The sequence below is a fragment of the Pipistrellus kuhlii genome, unplaced genomic scaffold (genome assembly GCF_014108245.1).
Source record: "Pipistrellus kuhlii isolate mPipKuh1 unplaced genomic scaffold, mPipKuh1.p scaffold_m20_p_19, whole genome shotgun sequence".
In the NCBI taxonomy this organism is placed as follows: domain Eukaryota; kingdom Metazoa; phylum Chordata; class Mammalia; order Chiroptera; family Vespertilionidae; genus Pipistrellus; species Pipistrellus kuhlii.
In genome coordinates, this window is record NW_023425504.1 from 8,973,279 (window position 1) to 8,990,240 (window position 16,962).

The window sequence follows — 16,962 nt, forward strand, 5'->3', positions numbered from 1 at the left end:
TAAATATGCCATGATCTCAGATCTCTGGTTTGTTTAGGCATACCTTGACACTTATGCTGCTCCTGTTTCTATGACCCTGTCTGTTGCCATTTGCCCCTTACAAAAGATGTCCCACAAATATGTCATAATTAGCTCTTTATTTCACCAGTTGTCATGGCAACTTTTAAGCACCGTTCTGACTCACAAGAGCAAGCCCACAATTACAAACATCCCAAGTCTCCCGTAAGTTTACATGAAGAGCAAAAAAAGCTAGATAGGCAAGAATGATGTGAATAAAACCTGGAAATGATGGCCAAGGTAGCATCCATCTTCTTTTTTTTTTTAAATCAGTCTTTATTGTTCATATTATTACAAAGGTTCCTCATTTGCATCCATCTTCTTACATATCCTTGAGTTTCTCCTAATTGTTAAGTTCCTGAAAATTAGGGATTCTACGAAATTGTTTGACTTCTCAGAGTTAGGGACTGTGCATGTGGTCATCAAATGATTGTATAATTGCTATTGTGAACAACAGAATGCACTATAATTTTTTGAGCAGATGGAGTGGGAGTTATGCTAAGACCATGAGATAAAGAGATACATACATTGGTCAAAAACAGAGTTTGGAATTTTAATCCAGCAGGCAGGAAAATATAGGCAATTTTAAAGAAACTTTTCAAAAGTGGTTTTAAAAACTCGCATACTGCAAGTACAAAACATAAACATTGGGGAATAAAATGATAACTGGGCTTGGCAAGTTTAATATGAATCAACTGAATTAAGGGCCAAGTAAAATTAGTTTTGCTAAATTTTGTAACCAACTTTGTACTTTCTAGATATGTATGATTAAAACAATACAATGATCATCTTTCTCTCAGGGTCATTCAATTGGTGAGGATTAAATGTGTGGATGAAAGGGGACACATGCTGACCTGATAAGCTCAGGGGAGGCCTGCATAGCAGCCTTGCAAACTCAGAAACCTAAAGTAACCACAAAGGATGGGCTGAAATTAAACTTTAAGTAAAAGAAGTTATGGTGGGCAGTTACTGTTCTAGGTTGGTATCTTCACTGACAAGGTCAACCTTTACCTTAACTGAGCCTGTTTTTTTGCATCTATAATAACGTATTAGTACCCTTGAAATGTCTGGGTAACTTGTAACTTCCCTTTTTCTGGACCCCCTGGGGCACAACCCAATGTGCTGGGTGCCAGGACAGATACCACACATTCCTTCATTATCATGTTAATTGTTCCTGCAGCCACCTAATTATGTGTTCATCATTTTACTTTTGATCCAATCCCAGGGTCCCCCCCCCCCTCGCTTTGTTTTATTCCACCTCCTTAATCTATCACCAGTGGATTTCCTGTAACCCACCTAAAGTCCCTCCTTTCATTGCTATGTATATATGCAGACCCGCCATTTCTCCGGAGCATTATCTCAGATGGTTGAGGCACTGCTTCCCTGTATATGTCGACAGTTTGGCTCAAATAAACTCACAAAAATTCTTTACAGGTTTCAATGGTTTCTTTACGTTAACAAAGGATTTAGTATCTCAAAAGTTCTTAGAATAGTGCCAAGCACAGTAATGGCTGTGTAGGTGTTTGTAAAATAGAATAATTTCAGGTCTCACACATGCCAAATAATTTCCAGGGTCTCCATAAATCCTAGAAAGTAAAACACTTATGCTACTTGCTCTTCAGGGCTTTCCCTGACATCTTTGAAGTTAACAGCGCTTGTAAAACGGGACAGGAGTGCTTCTCGCTATGAATGCTTGTCAGAGTCTTTGTTTTTACACCATTGCTTTTGTTTTTTCACTTCCCTTTAGTCTAGTGCATCCAAATACATCTTCTGAAAACAAGATCTGCCGCTCCTGACGAAGACCAACAAAATACAAGGCTTTAAGAAATGAGCGGGGATAGCGGACATCAGAGCATCCAAATTGGGAAGGACATAACGCAGAAGCCGCACGTTTCTGTTTCCCTTGAATAATTGGCTCAAACTCTTCCAGAAACATATTGCTCCAGTGTCTCTAACTTATTGGTTCTATTCAAAATCGGGCGCTAGGTTTCCCTGGCCAATACCAACTTGGAAAGCGCCGGGGACCCCCAGGAAACGCTCCTCCCCTTCGGGGGAGGTTGGCGGGGGCGGGGCTCCCACGCATGCTCTGTGCCCGTGGGACCATGGGCGCGGTTGCCGGGCGCGTGCGCAGGACCCGATGGGTGCCCGAATGCGGAAGACCTGGCTCCGAGGAGGTTCCCGCTTCCGAAGCGTGGGAGGAGCAAAAGCAGGCAGGTTGTAGTTTTTGGTCTTGGCACCGAGGGATTCCCTGAACCGTTAGAAACAAAGAGAGGACGATCGGGCGCCCGTGGTGGCGGCTGAGGGGCTGAACCCCCCACCTGTTCTCCAGGTTGCAAGGGGGGTAGGGAGAGAAGTACCGAAAACAAGGCTGAGGAGCCTCTGGGACAGGGTCCCATAGCATGGGGGGCTGGACCCCGTCCCTAAGCACGGGGAGCTGCAGCTGCCAAGGCCACCCGATTGGGTCCTGCCCTAGTGTCAGCTCCTTGGTGATAGCGCCGGCGGGGCAGCTGCAGAGGCTGTAGCCTGGCCCCCGCTTGAGGTCCTCGGCCAAAAGATAGCATGAGTTCCGCTGCTGCCTAGTTTCCTCTCCCTCCTACTCTTTTCCCCTGCCCTCTTTCCTTCTTTCTCCCCCATACATTGTCCTTTTCCTCCCCCTTCTCCCCCACCCCCCCGCTCCTCTTCCTTCCCCCGACCCTGCCCCCCTTCTCCCCCCTATCTTTCAATTCCCTCCTTCCTCCGCTTTTTACACTGGTTTCAATCTGTCCTTTCTCCTCCCGTTTTCTCCTTTCCATCCTCCTTCCACCCCTCTTTATTCTTTCTCCCTTTATACTGTCACCCTCCGTTACAACCTTCCCATTCTCCTTCCCTCCCTGGATCTATCTATCATCATCCCTCCTCATCCTCATCCTCCTTCCCTGCCGCTTTTCTCCGCCCCTTAGCCCCCGCCCCCAAGCCTCCGCCCCTTAGCCCCCGCCCCCAGCTGCCAGTCCCCAGCAGCTCAGTCCTGCCGTGAGTCCATAGCTAAGCGCCAGGAGCTGAGCACTGTTCCGCTGTGCCTGGCTGCAAGTCTCTGGTATGGCCCAGGAGAAAATGGAGCTGGACTCTGAGCATGGCACATCTCTTGGGGGCACCCTGAGGAGATCCAGCAGCGCTCCCCTGATTCGTGGGCTCAGGTGAGCAGGGTTGGGGAGGATGGACGATAGGGTTCAGGGGCTCCCGGAGCCCCTGCAGGCGGACTTCCTTCCCTAAAGTGAGAGTTGGGAGCTCCTCGGGGCATTCCAAACTTGAGGGGGTGATGACTTGTGTGCTTGACGGTGGGGTCCCGCGGTGGAGTGAAAGTTTGACCGCAAACTCCGGGCAGTGTGGGAACCACGGGGCTCTCTCTACCTGCGGCTCTGTTAGCTCACTCTAAAAGTAACGACAAGAAGCTTCTGGCTCTTCTAACAGGTTGCCTGCCGTGCCTAATTTACACCACTGAATGTCAGACCAAAGCCCCTGGAACCAGACTTGCAATTTGACACCTGTCTCTAAGAGCTGCTATTTCTAAGCCACGTCGAGGAACCCTGGGGTTAACAGTAGTTTACTTTTTTTTTTTTTAAATCACAGTTTATCTAATAACTTGAAATTAAATCATGTGTGCATGTCATATTAAGTGATTCAGATTTGTCATAATGTTTTCAGATTCTAAAACTGCCTGAAATGCATTCCGGTGAATAAGAAGGAAGGAGATAGCATGCAGCCTGGGTCAGAGAAAACACGGGTTTTAGAAAACTATGGAAAGAGTGCACCGTTGAATTTTCGTGGCAGGGTTTTGTGTTTTCATGTGAATAAGTCATCAGTGGGTCTATTTTAAGGTGGAACATTGTGATAGTGAAGGTTAGGTTAGCAGACCTCCTGAACCTATTACATTTCACTTTTATAAGTAGACAATTCATCTTAGGCAGAGAGCCGTTTTTTGAGACCCTGTAGAAATGGAATTAGTCCAAAAAAGGGGATAGGAGTAGAGTTTGCCAAAAACATTAATCAAGTGCAGGGAAGGTAAAGATTAATGTTTAGCAAACTGATTATAATATCCTCATTTGCGGGGGGGAGGGGGGACGGGTTTACTTTTTTTCTTTTATTAATGTTTGAAACTACAGGTGATATAGAATGATGACGCTTTTCTACTGCTGTCCTCGGTTTTGCATTTATTTTTGCCACTATAGGAATAAAGTGGTCTTTTTTGGCTGTCTTTTAAAATCTAGTAGGCAAGCAATTGCTAGAGACGAGGGTAATCCTGTTGACCTGAATTTAGTTTACTGTGGAAATAACATACTGTTTTTTGAATCACAATTTAAGTAATTACTTGAAAGGTAGCATAATGACAGCAGAGTGAGTGAGGAAAGCAGGCTTAGTCCCAATTTTCTCCCTGACTGGCTATGATTATGAATGAGTCACTTAGCCTCTTTGAATTTCTGTTTTCTCACTTAAAACACAGGCGAGCTGGATTGGGTGATATCTATATCACCAGTCCTGAAAATCCTTCTTGGCCTCTTAACAATGGCATGGCACTCTGCTGGGCACTGCAGGGTAATGTACAAGGGTGACCAAAACACCTCCACCAAGGATTTAAAACACACACATAGTTTTCATTTATAAAAGGTAAAGAGGGTGTTCGAGGAAACATCTACTTTCCCATTGTGCTCTTTGAGTTCAAAGGAGGGAAAGATTGCATTAGATTTGTGGAATAAACAGGCTTCACGGAGGGCATGGCATTTGAAATGAATGTTGAAGGAAAGGAAGGACTTTGACAGATGGTAGTGGGAAGGAGGGCATTCAGCTCAGAAGGGGCAACCTGAGCAAAACTCCAGGTATGATTATTTAGTGGGACAGTGTGGCTCAAAAGTAAAACATGTGTTTAGGGCACAAATGGGAGTTTCTGATTGGGCTCACACGGCTCAGTTCTTGTCATGTCACAGCACACACACAGAAAACAGTACTGATTGTAGGTCCTCTAGGATAAACAGACGAGTTTCTCTGCTAGTTTGAATCTGGTGGTAACCGGTTTTGAGCGGGGGGGAGGGGGGGCTAGTGGGGGGTTTGAGTTCTAAGCAGAAGCAGCTGGAGGCAACCAGTCTGGAGCTCCGCCCCATACCTCTCCTAGCTGCCCCCCAACACCCCTAGGAGATCAGTATCTCCGCCAACCTGTAATCACCCCACACCAAGGAGGAAGCTCTGAAGAGGACGGTGAGGAGTTTATGCATTCTGTGATACGAGGAGCCACTGAAGATTTCATTGTTAATTTACAGAATTGACATCAAATATAGTTGAAGGGTATCTTACATGAGAAGACATTAATAATTTTATTTTTATTTTTTAGTGACCTTTCGCAGGTTTTTCAGCCTTACACACTTAGAACTCGGTGGAATAGTGCAACAATTATGAGCAGTCACAACCTGGTGAGTATAGAAGTAAGTATGCTTAGTGGTTTTAGTTGTAGGAAACACTTTCAAATGTAGTTCTTTCTTAAAATTATGTGCTATGCACAATTATTTACAAAAGAAAGATTTCCTTACCTATCTTGTTTGCTGCTTAATGCTGTGGCCAATTTCAGCTTTCAGTGCACAAGAGAAGACCTGGTTAGAAATATTTCTTGGCTGTGGAACTTTGTATTTTTAAACATTGCTCTTTGTTTTGGGCTACTACTTGCATCATGATTGTGAGGTAAGTCAGGATTAATTTCTAATTATAACTGAGAGCTGTGGTCTTAATTTGTCCTAGGATGCAAAAAATCACAAAAATGGTGGCAGAGTGTTTATTTCTGTTGGTGAATGCTGTTTATCCAAAGAAAGACCCCTTGAAAATGTGTGTATTTGTATTCTTAGTGGAGTTGCTGATCGTGACTGTTCTATATTGGCAGAGCTGTTGGGGATCACCTTATTAGTTGGTTGTGTTGGGAGAAATTATGATGAGGTTTTTATATAGCAGCACTTCACATGTGGAGCCCACTTATGCTGTAGCTGCAGTGCTCTGGAAGACATCTGAGATGTACGCAAACAGACCTCTAAATGGCTGAACTAGATTTCCATAGTCTGTGCACAAATGTTCATCAGTTTATTTATAGGAGAGCCTTTCTGACCTCTGAATCATCTAAAATTTATGCACAATTATAATAAGCTTCCAATCCAGTAGTGTGTGAGAAGCAGCAAATCAGAAGAGGTACATTTGTGTTAAAGGTATACTGACAGCTGCTAGCAAAGGAAGAGAGGAGAAAACTAAAAAGCAGACAGAGGTTTTCTTTAAAAAAAAAAAAAAAAAAAAAGTACATGGCTGAGTATAAGAGCTAAGAACCTGGTAATGGATCCTGAAGTGTTAATGGCATAGAACCGTAAAATAATATGTTTTTAAGGATACCTGGGTCTTCACCTTTTCTTAAATTATAGTAATACCTACTCTTGTATGACATTTTACATGTTACAAAGTACTTTCACACATTTAATCTCATAGCAACCCCAGTGAAGTAGGCAGGGTAGAAAATGTTTTTCCCAATTAAAAGAGGCAGCAGCTAAGACTCAGCCGATATAAGGGACTTGCTCAGAATCACACAATTAATAAGTGGCAGAGCTGGGATTAGAATAGAGATCTTCCTATGCCATTCTGCTTGGTATAATCTGTTTAACAAGGGGGAAAATATCACACTTTTAAGAAAGATTTCCATCTGAAGTGCTAAAAATACTTAAAGGGGAAAATGTTAGCTGTCTGGAGGTTTGATTCTCCTCACCACATTCCCCGAGGATACTGGAAAATATAAGTACTTATTTTTGCCGTATATATGAAAAATGTTCTTGTATCAATAGCATAGCAAAGAAGGGAAAATGAATTTGCCTCTCCTACACTTCACTTTTCTCTTTTCTAAGTTATAAAGATAATTATCAGCTCTATCTAGGCTTAGTTCTCACTATTCCTTGACAAATACCCACCCTAGGCTCTGGCAGCACCGGTTCTTGGGTCGATGCTCAACCATGGAGCCACACCAGCCTGGATAGATCTTCATGATTGACAACTGATTAGATATAAAAAAGGCAGGGAGAAGGAGGACTCAAAAGTCACTGCAATTTTATTTCTTGATGACCAAGGGGAGAGTGTTACCTTGGGAAAATTGAGTGGCATTGGTCATTTGAAGAAACAGAAGATAAATTCTTTCTGGGTATGCTGGGTTCAATGTGCTCTTTTTCCAAAGCAATATTCTAAATCTTTTTTTTCCCCCCGAACTACAAGCTTCCTATCTCACCACCTTTCACATTCGTCAGATGATGCTTTTCATTTCACAGAGAAGGCAGACACCTGTCTTGTATTCATGTCAGTTTTCTTCTCCTTAAAACGTCTTTACCTTCACATGTGGTGTTTTCTCCTAATGGTTCATATATTTTATGACTCTCCTGTCACTGTGCTTGGTCAGTCATCTTCTCTCTGTCTCGTGTCTTCAGTCTCTTCCTCACTGGCCCTTTTCTTCTACCTTCTCCCGACTCACACCTCTAATATATGAAAAACAAACTTACCTATTTTCTCCTTCCTTTTTTCTTCTCCTCTGGGAGCTTTTCAAAGCTTAATCTATACTCCACTGCCTCTAATTCCTTGTCTCCGAATTTCTTGTTAACTATTGGGTCAGTTTGTAATCTCATCATTCCTACCACAACTCCATAAAATATCTGTTCTTGCAAAAGTCACCAACGCCCACTTATTGCCAAAGTCAGGGGCTCTTATTCCACTTGAGCTCTTTGCTTGACTTATCATTAACCAGACCTCCTTGAAGTTCTTGGCTTTTTTTTTTCTCAGCTTATACTTCACTCTTATATCTGGGACTAGACATGGCTTTGCTCCTTTGCCCCTCTTTCAAGTCTACTCAGTTCTGTGTTAAATTTACAAGTTGTACATCATATAAATTCAGCGTTTACATTTCTGACTTTCTTCACAATCAGGCTTGGTAACCCTCATTTTGTCTGTCCTGATTATTTCACTGCCTTTGGGGTTTCCTTTGTTGTCTGATGGACACATTTATGCTCTCCTTTATATTATCCTGTTAGAGTCTTTCTTGTCTCATTTACTTGCCTAGTAGCTTAATGTTTTTCAAATGACCTTATTAAGAGTTCACCAGTAAACATTTATTGCTTTCATAATGGCAAAGTACTTTTTAAAAGAATTGTACTGGTAAAGTTTTTATTTTCAAAGCCTAGAAGAGGTAAAAATTAAAGACAGGGGTGGGTAATGAAGAGATATATTTTGAGGTAAAATCATATTTTAGTGAATAACTTTATTTTAATTGATTTCAGAGAGGAAGGGAGAGGGAGGGAGGGAGGGAGGGAGGGAGAGAGGGACAGAGAGAGAGAGAGAGAGAGAGAGAGAGAGAGAGAGAGAGAAACATAAATGATGAGAGAGAATTATTGATAGGCTGCCTCCAGCACGCCCCACACTGGGGATTGAGCCCGTAACCCAGGCATGTGCCCTGACCAGGAATCAAACCATGACCTACTGGTTCATAGGATGATGCTCAACCACTGAGCAATGCTGGCTAGGCATAAAAAAACTTACCTGAATTACCTTTTGCTTAAAGCAGTTTATGACCATTTTATAATCCTCACTACAATAGTATTTTTAATAAGTTTTAATAGGTTAGGGCCTCCTGTAACAGGATAATTGTCTTATTTACTTTTATATAGTATTATAATTTCATTTGTATTTCACTAGGGAATAAATAGTAGTTATTTATATTATGGCTATTAGAACCCTAAGGTCCATTTATATGAATTTTATCTTACATTTTGTAATCAGATTGTGATTATTTTGAAGGAACATAATTTGCCCTCCACAAAACATTCCATCTTTGTGTTATTAAAAAATGGTGATCTAAGGGAAAGCAGCAGCTATTTTAAAAATGTACTTTGCCTTCCACATTGATTTTTCTTAACTACTAAGGTTTGTGGTGATAGCATTAGTGATCAAATTTTAGATTTGATTTAGGTCATGGAAACAAAATCTTGAAGTTTTAAAGTGTTTTTTATAAACTTAAATCATAGTCACAACATCATACTAAGCTTCTTAGTCTTACTTTGTCCATTGGCAAAGTGCTAATAAAAATGAATAAAATCAGTATTTTCTTTCCCTTCTTATATAGTTCCTTATTTTAGATTAGTGGGGTAATGGATATTTCCAAGGCCTGGAGTCTTTTTTTGTATATATAAATGTACACAGCTCTGCATTCATTTGGGAAAAGCGTTAAAGTAAGTGCCTGTCTAGCGACAGATGGTGCCTTGAGGTTGGACACCTGGTGTACTTTCTAAAGACTGAATGTACTGCCTCTAGTGCATTAATGTTCAGTAATTTAAAGAGCTAGATTTCTAAGAAGAATATGAAAAATTATCTAGGAAGAGGTCATACACTGGTACTGACAGTAGATTGCCGCTTTGTGATTCAGAAAATAGTAAATGTTTACTTTTCTTTCCAGTTGCTGTCATCGTCATCTAATGGGATTTCTAGTAGCAGACTGTATCAAATCAAAAAGGTAAATTTTACTTTCTAGTGCAGGTCTACAATTTTCTGAATTGATTTTATTTTCATTTTGAAGACTTAGATATAAAAAATGCAGTACGCTGCTACTGCTTTGTTGTAGACAGATTAAAAATCTCCTGCAGGTTCAAATAAAATACAGATGTGGTGTGAGTGACAGTCTTAGAATGTTATTTCTGCTATACTGTGATTATGTCAAATAAGGTAGAAAAGTCTTTTTTCTTTTCTTCGCAATAAAGAACTGGGTGGATAAATATTATGTTTTCAGCACAGGTTTGTCTTTGCAGGAGGAAGGCACGGATATCATGAACAGAGACACTGCCCATGAAAGGTTAGCGCTTCACAAGAATGGGACACAGCATTGTGCGCGTCTTGTTTCTGAGCACTGATGGCCTTTCATTTTTGTTTATTTTAGGGAAGTGCAAGCAGCCATGCAGATGAGCCAGTCATGGGATGAGAGCTTGAGCCTGGTAAAGTTTTCACATTTGCTTGCGTGTTTTTAATTTACAGAAACCTTTGTATTGTTCATTAGCTTTATTAATTTTTTCATATACTCATATTCAGTTTTGACCTCTGCTTTTCTACCAGAATATTATATTGCAACTTTTTAGAGTCTATATATTTGTACTCTAAAAATATAGGCATGTTTAAGTAGCAACAAATAGCTGTGATGTGCTGAATTGTGTATTATGAGGAAATAACACTTTATATTCACAGAGTGATAGTGATTTTGAGAAGCCAGAGAAATTATATTCTCCTAAAAGGATTGACTTCACTCCAGTTTCTCCGGCACCATCACCCACCAGAGGACTTGGAAAGGTAGGCTCATGGACAATATATTAACTCTCTTTCACACACTGAGCTGTTTACTCTCTAAAACACACACACGCACTTTTTATTTTTTTAAATATATTTTATTGATTTTTTTACAGAGAGGAAGAGAGAGGCATAGAAAGCTAGAAACATTGATCAGTTCCCTCTTGCACACCCCCTACTGGGGATGTTCCCACAACCCAGATACATGCCCTTGACTGGAATAGAACCTGGGACCTTTTGGCCTGCAGGCTGACGCTCTATACACTGAGCCAAACCGGTTTCGGCTGCACTTTTTATTTCTTTCTGCTGCCAGGACCTAGGTGGTGGCAACCCCTAACCTCTGCTGGCTCCCCTAAATCTCAACCTCCTCTCCCTCATCCTGGATATGGCTGTGGTCAGTGCCCACCCTCCAGGGGTCACCTCCTTAGTGCTTTCCCCTGGGGAGCAGTGTGCCCAACCATCTCTGCCCAACTGGAGCTTTTGCTCTAGGAAGAAGCTGAGTTACAGAGATGGAGGGCAGATGAAGCCACAGCAAGAGGGCTTTCAGTCAGATGTTAAGAAGAACACCCTCTTGGGGAAAGAGTTGAAGTGATCAGACAGGGGCACCTCAGTTTCTCCTTGCCCAAGTTCCTTAGGAAAGCAGCGTATGGCCCACCAAGCCTTCAGTGGCAGGACATCCTCACTCAGTGGTAGCACAGTGTCTGTACCAGGGTGGAGTTTGTTCCAGTACCTGGTTCCTTAGAACCCCATAGGGATGAGTGGGAATCCTTAGCAGGCTGGGCAGATAATTGACGGCTGCCGGGCAGGCAGGCCCAGGGTCCAGGAATGATGAGAAGTCCCAGAAGCAGCCATGATCCTGTGCTTGCAGACACAGTGGTGTAAAGTCTTTCCATCTAGGGCCTTGAGCCTGAGCATTGTGATAAGGGGAGGTATGCAGAAAGACCAATGAGGAGACATGGGGGCCAAGAGATAGAAACACAGCCGAAACCGGTTTGGCTCAGTGGTAGAGTGTCGGTCTGCAGACTGAAAGGTCCCGGGTTCGATTCCGGTCCGGGGCATGTACCTTGGTTGCGGGCACATCCCCAGTGGGGGGTGTGCAAGAGGCAGCTGATCGATGATTCTCTCTCATCGATGTTTCTAATTCTCTATTCCTCTCTCTTCCTCTCTGTAAAAAATCAATAAAATATATTTTTTTAAAATAAGAGAGAGAGAGAAACACAGAGAGGGAGATGAAGACTTGGAGAGAGACAGAGATGGGATTGAAACACAACAGAAGAGATAATCAGAGAGAAAGGAGGAGGCAGGGGCACAGAGGGCAAGATTGAGCCCTGGGGCAGAAAGGCATCTATAAAGATAGGAAGTCAGAGACAAGAGGAACAGAGATATACAGGGGTGGGGGGGAGACAAACAGATGGAGGCACAGAGACATGTGACAGAGATAGAGAGATATCATATTGCTTTTAGCCCTAGACGGTTTGGCTCAGTGGATAGAACTTTGACCTTCGGACTGAAGGATCCCGGGTTCGATTCTGATCAAGGACACATGTCTGGGTTTTGGGCTCAAGCCCCAGTAGGGAGCGTGCAGGAGGCAGCTGATCAATGATTCTTTCTCATTATTGTTTCTATCTCTCCCTTTCTCTTCCTCTGAAATCAATAAAACAAATATTTTTTAAAAAATTGTTTCACTTTTAGAAAACTCATTGACTGGAAGAAAAATCAAAACCTGTGATAGTAATTTGGGAAAAATTATAATATATTCAGATATATTCTCATTCATATATGAGAGCAATGCATAGACAACTAAACAATTCTAAATATATTGTTTCTGACATTTTGAGAAGAATCTTTTGAAAACTGGAGCATTAGAACTAACTATTTTAATATTAAATATGTTTTTCTAGCAATCTTATTCACCAACCTTACAAATGTTGAGCAGCAGTGGGCTACCACCAAGTCCCACTACTAGTCCGAGACATTTCTCCAGGTAGGTAAACCTGCTTTTTATATGTGAGTGAAATGCTACTTACTGAAATTGTTTCTCTGAAGAACTTACCCCCTCCTGACATCTTATTATGGAAATTTTCAAACAAAGCAAAATTGAAAGAATTGCTCAGTGAACATCCAAGTACTGATTACCTATATTCTACCATTAACATTTTACCACATGCATTTTTTGAGACTTAATGCCAATTTATATTCAGAGTACCTGCATGTGGGTGTTTGATGATATGTCTTCTATAAAGAAAAAGTTTAAGATTATAGAGCAGTCAAATCCAAATAACATTTTTGGTTGTTTTTTATTTTTTGTTGTTTTTTTTTTGTTAATCCTCACCAAAGGCTATATTTTTCCATTGATTCTTAGAGAGAGTGGAAGGGAGAGGCAAGGTTAGGGGAGGAGATAGAGAGATAGAAATTGAGATAGGGATAGGGATAGGGATAGGGATAGGGATAGGGATAGGGATAGGGATAGGGAGGGAGGGAGAGAGAGAGAGAGAGAGAGAGAGAGAGAGAGAGAGAGAGAGGGAGGGAGGGAGAGAGAGAGAGAGAGGGGAGGGAGGGAGGGAGGGAGGGAGGGAGAGAGAGAGAGAGAGAGAGAGAGAGAGAGAGACACCATTTGAAAAGGTACACGGGTCTGATTGGTGTGTCTAAGTATTTGGTTAACCTATGAACCAGGAGGTCTTGGTTCAATTCCCTAGTCAGGGCACATGCCCAGGTTGTGGGCTCAGTCCCCAGTAAGGGGTATACAGGGGGCAGCCTATCAATGATTTTCTCTCATCATTGATGTTTCTATCTTTCCCCCCTACCTTCTCTGAAATCAATAAAAATATATTCTAAAAAGGAAAGACACATCAATTGGTTGGCTCCCTCATATACTCAACTGGAGCCTGGGATCTAATCTGCAACCCAGGTATGTGCCCTTGACCTGGAATTGAATCTGCAACCATTTGGGGCATGGACCAATGCTCTGATCATTGGGAAACAACAACAAGGCAACTTTTAAAAAAATCCTCACCAGTGCATATATTTTTAAAAATATTTTTATTGATTTCAAAGAGAGGAAGGGAGAGGAAGAGAGAAAAACATCAATGATGAGAATCATTGATCAGCTGCTTCCTGCATGTCCCACACTGGGATCGAGCCCACATCCCAAGCATATGCCCTGACCTGAAATCAAACTGACCTCCTGAGCCATGCTGGCTGGACACAAATAACTTTGTAATAAGGTTTATTATATTTTTAAAGAAACTGCTGTGGGTATTTGGTATTCTAGAACGATTAAAATACCGTGTTATTCCAGATTGTCATATGCCAGTTCAGATCATATATTAGCATTTCATTTACTCAACCTCTAGAACACAGGCATTTTATATTTCTTCCTATATGAATACTAATTTTATTGACTTATTTGGTGGGTTTAAATGTTTCTTGCATCTTAGAAGTACTTCACATCATCGTGTTTGTTCTTTGAAGCAGGAGGAGTCAGAGCCCAGTCAAATGCATTCGACCCAATGCTCTTGGTCCTGTTAAAAGAAAAGGTAAGCATCACATTTCTGATATTAAACCTAGTCAAACTTGAATTACAAATTAGAATTTCTGCCTGAAATTTGTTTCAAGACAGGACTCCTTTTTCCTAAAGAAACATGCATTACTCTTCCCCATGTATGCTTTACTAATTCTATAATTTGTAAATTAGTTATTTGATATTACCCATCTTTTTTTATACTTCATAACTGAGTCTTATTAATATATTTATATTATCAATATATATTCCAAAATTTTGCCTCTTGGTGATCTGAATAGAAAAGAGATGCAAATTGATATGTTGCAGAAATGTATACTTATGTCATAGTAAATAGGTCTATAAACAAGCTGTATTCTCAAATATAAGCCACCACCAAATTACACCTTGGCAGAGAGAATTGCCTCATATTCAAGTCTATAGGATTTTTGCTGTAATTGGGGTGCTCTCTTAATTACCTTATTTTGAATCACAAAGCACTAAACTAAAATGATCTTACTCAATGCTAGTTTTAGATGTTTATGGGCACCTGATGGAGTCTATTAAAAAGAGGCAAAGAAATTTAACATTATTCATTTTAGTCATTATTCCTGGGGATATGACCACATGATCACAAGTGTTGGATGTCATTTTAAACAAGAGTTTTAGCAATAATTTAAAAAAGCAATTCAGTAAGTGGTTTCTTTGTGCAGATCAGCTTCAGGGCCAGTAAACAAATCAACTCTCCTCACGGGTAGGTAAACAGATACTTGCTGGTTTCGGTGAAAAATTTCCAGTGATAGACTCATATACAGATTCAAAAAGTGCTGTATTTCAGACAACATAAAATTAAAGATGGTATGTTCTGGAAAATAGAACCTGATACACTGACAATATTTGTATTAGAGAATAAATTTTATTTTATAAACCAATAGTTTTTTTCTTAATTCTTTAAGGAATTATTTATAATCTTAAGAAGCTTCCCAAGAGCTAGTACATGAAATTAACATAGGGACAGTAAAGCTATTATTGTTGTCCTCATTAATTTTAAATTTGTTGCAGGAAATTGGTGGAATTGTTTTTTTAATTTCAAAGCTATTCCAACATATACCAGCAGATGGAGGAATTCTTTGCTAAAACGTGTTTTGCTAATGAGGTGTTGAAAGCCAGGAGGCAGCTTCTAAAAACTGCATATTAAAGGATGGAAAAATAAATAAAATACAACCTTTTTTTCAATTTTAGTCATATTCAGAATAGCTCCAGAGGAAAGATAATATAAATTAATTGATAAATGGGGAAAAATTGAATGTTGTATTTGTTTTTACTTGATCTTTTTTCCTCATAAGAATCTTGTAAAGGTTTAAGTTCACAGTTATTAATTTTCCTACTGGAGTATAGATAGGCCCACGACTAAAAGTTTCTTTAATATTCCATTTAAAACTCAAATGGAGCTTCCATTTCCAGATAAAGAACTTTAAAACAAAAGTATTTGCATGTTTTATTTCATAACTTATTTGGAAAAGGGCCTTTTCTGTCTAATTTAGGGTTTAGTGTTTGCACTCCTGGTGGCAAAATGTTAACCACTGTTACTTGGATGCAAAGTTTTTCTATTACCAGTTCTGAGAAAAATCTATAGGATTGAGATAGCCAGTATACCAATTTTATGAATTGGTTAATGATTGCTTTCACTTAAAAATGTGCTTTCAAACTTATACAGTCCTGTATCCCTTACCAGTGGAGATATGTTCTGAGAATTTGTCATCAGCTGATTCCATCATTGTATACACATTATAGTGTGCACTTACATACACATCTAGGCCATATGGTACAGCCTATTGCTCCTAGTGTACAAGTCTGTACTGCATGATGCTCTACAAAACAGCATGAGATCAAATCAAGCACAAGAAAAAATTATGCAATCAAGACACAGGGCAAATGTGAGATGTTTAGCAGTGTGACATGACATACTGTTTTACAGCAAACTTTTTAAAAAATATATTTTATTGATTTTTTACAGAGAGTAAGGGAGATGGATAGAGAGTTAGAAACATCGATGAGAGAGAAACATTGATCAGCTGCCTTCTGCACACTCCCCACTGGGGATGTGCCCGCAACCAAGGTACATGCCCTTGACCAGAATCGAACCTGGGACCCTTCAGTCCGCAGGCTGACGCTCTATCCACTGAGCCAAACTGGTTAGGGCTTACAGCAAACTTTTAAAAACATTATTAAGAGTATGTTTATTAAAGCTGGAACACTGATAGAAGGAAGGGCTTAGGATAGAAGAAGTACTAAGCGCAGTTGATTTGGCTCTCTAGAAAATCAGAAAAGGGGGCCTTGGAGATAGGTTCTGGGGGTTAGCCTGGGACAAGCTGCTGCTGTCCATTACTCACCTGGTTGCAAGTCTTGTAGGGTTCCTTAGAGTGTAGGAGATGCATGCTAAAGGGAAAAAGAGTAAAGGGAAAGGAATGGGCGTGGTTTTGGGAAGGAGAGTGTGCCAGCAAACTTTTTTTTTTTTATAAATAAAAAGAATACACTCTAAAATAATGATAACAAGTATTGTATAGTAAATACATAAGCCAGTAACATAGTTGTTCATTATCATTGTCAAGTATTATGTATGGTACATAATTTTATGTGCTGTACTTTTATGACTGGAAGTGCAGGAGGTTTGTTTATACCAGCATCACCACAAACACATGAGGAATGTGTTGTGCTATGACCTTATGATGGCTCCATTATAATCTTACTAGAGGCCCTTGGCAGGAAATTCATGCACAGGTAAGGTCCCTAGGCCTGGCCTGTGATCAGGGCCCATCAGGTTCCCCACCTCCCAGCCTTCCCACCTCCTCTTTCCCTCACTCCCTCAGCACCCCTGCTTCTGCCACTGGTCACTCTCCATTTTCTGTGCCACCCCCTGGTGGTCAACATACGTCAAAGCAAGCAATCAAATTCCCAGTCTCTCAGTGGAACTCCAGAGGGGATAATTTTCATGTTAGCCTTTTATTATATAGGATGGTACCACCATCTTACATGCAGGCCATCAT

General features: G+C 40.8%; 1 protein-coding gene across 10 annotated transcripts in view; it reads left to right on the forward strand.

Annotated features, from left to right (window-relative positions):
- Window positions 1-2,167: 2,167 nt before the first annotated feature.
- The window catches only part of PABIR2 (PABIR family member 2), a 30,123-nt gene continuing 15,328 nt past the window's right edge, over window positions 2,168-16,962 (forward strand). Inside the window, exons 1-9 of one of the 10 annotated variants that reach the window (XM_045583503.1) lie at window positions 2,170-3,230; window positions 5,417-5,507; window positions 9,539-9,595; window positions 9,888-9,931; window positions 10,016-10,070; window positions 10,318-10,419; window positions 12,318-12,400; window positions 13,891-13,952; window positions 15,356-15,400. In XM_045583503.1, the coding sequence (XP_045439459.1) occupies window positions 3,133-3,230; window positions 5,417-5,507; window positions 9,539-9,595; window positions 9,888-9,931; window positions 10,016-10,070; window positions 10,318-10,419; window positions 12,318-12,400; window positions 13,891-13,952; window positions 15,356-15,393 (630 nt within the window). In that variant the 5' untranslated portion in view covers window positions 2,170-3,132 and the 3' untranslated portion in view covers window positions 15,394-15,400. Of the gene's footprint in view, window positions 3,231-5,416; window positions 5,508-9,538; window positions 9,596-9,887; window positions 9,932-10,015; window positions 10,071-10,317; window positions 10,420-12,317; window positions 12,401-13,887; window positions 13,953-15,355; window positions 15,401-16,962 lie in introns of all 10 variants that reach the window. The other 9 variants (XM_036443359.2, XM_036443361.2, XM_036443363.2 and 6 more) reach the window with 9 other exon arrangements.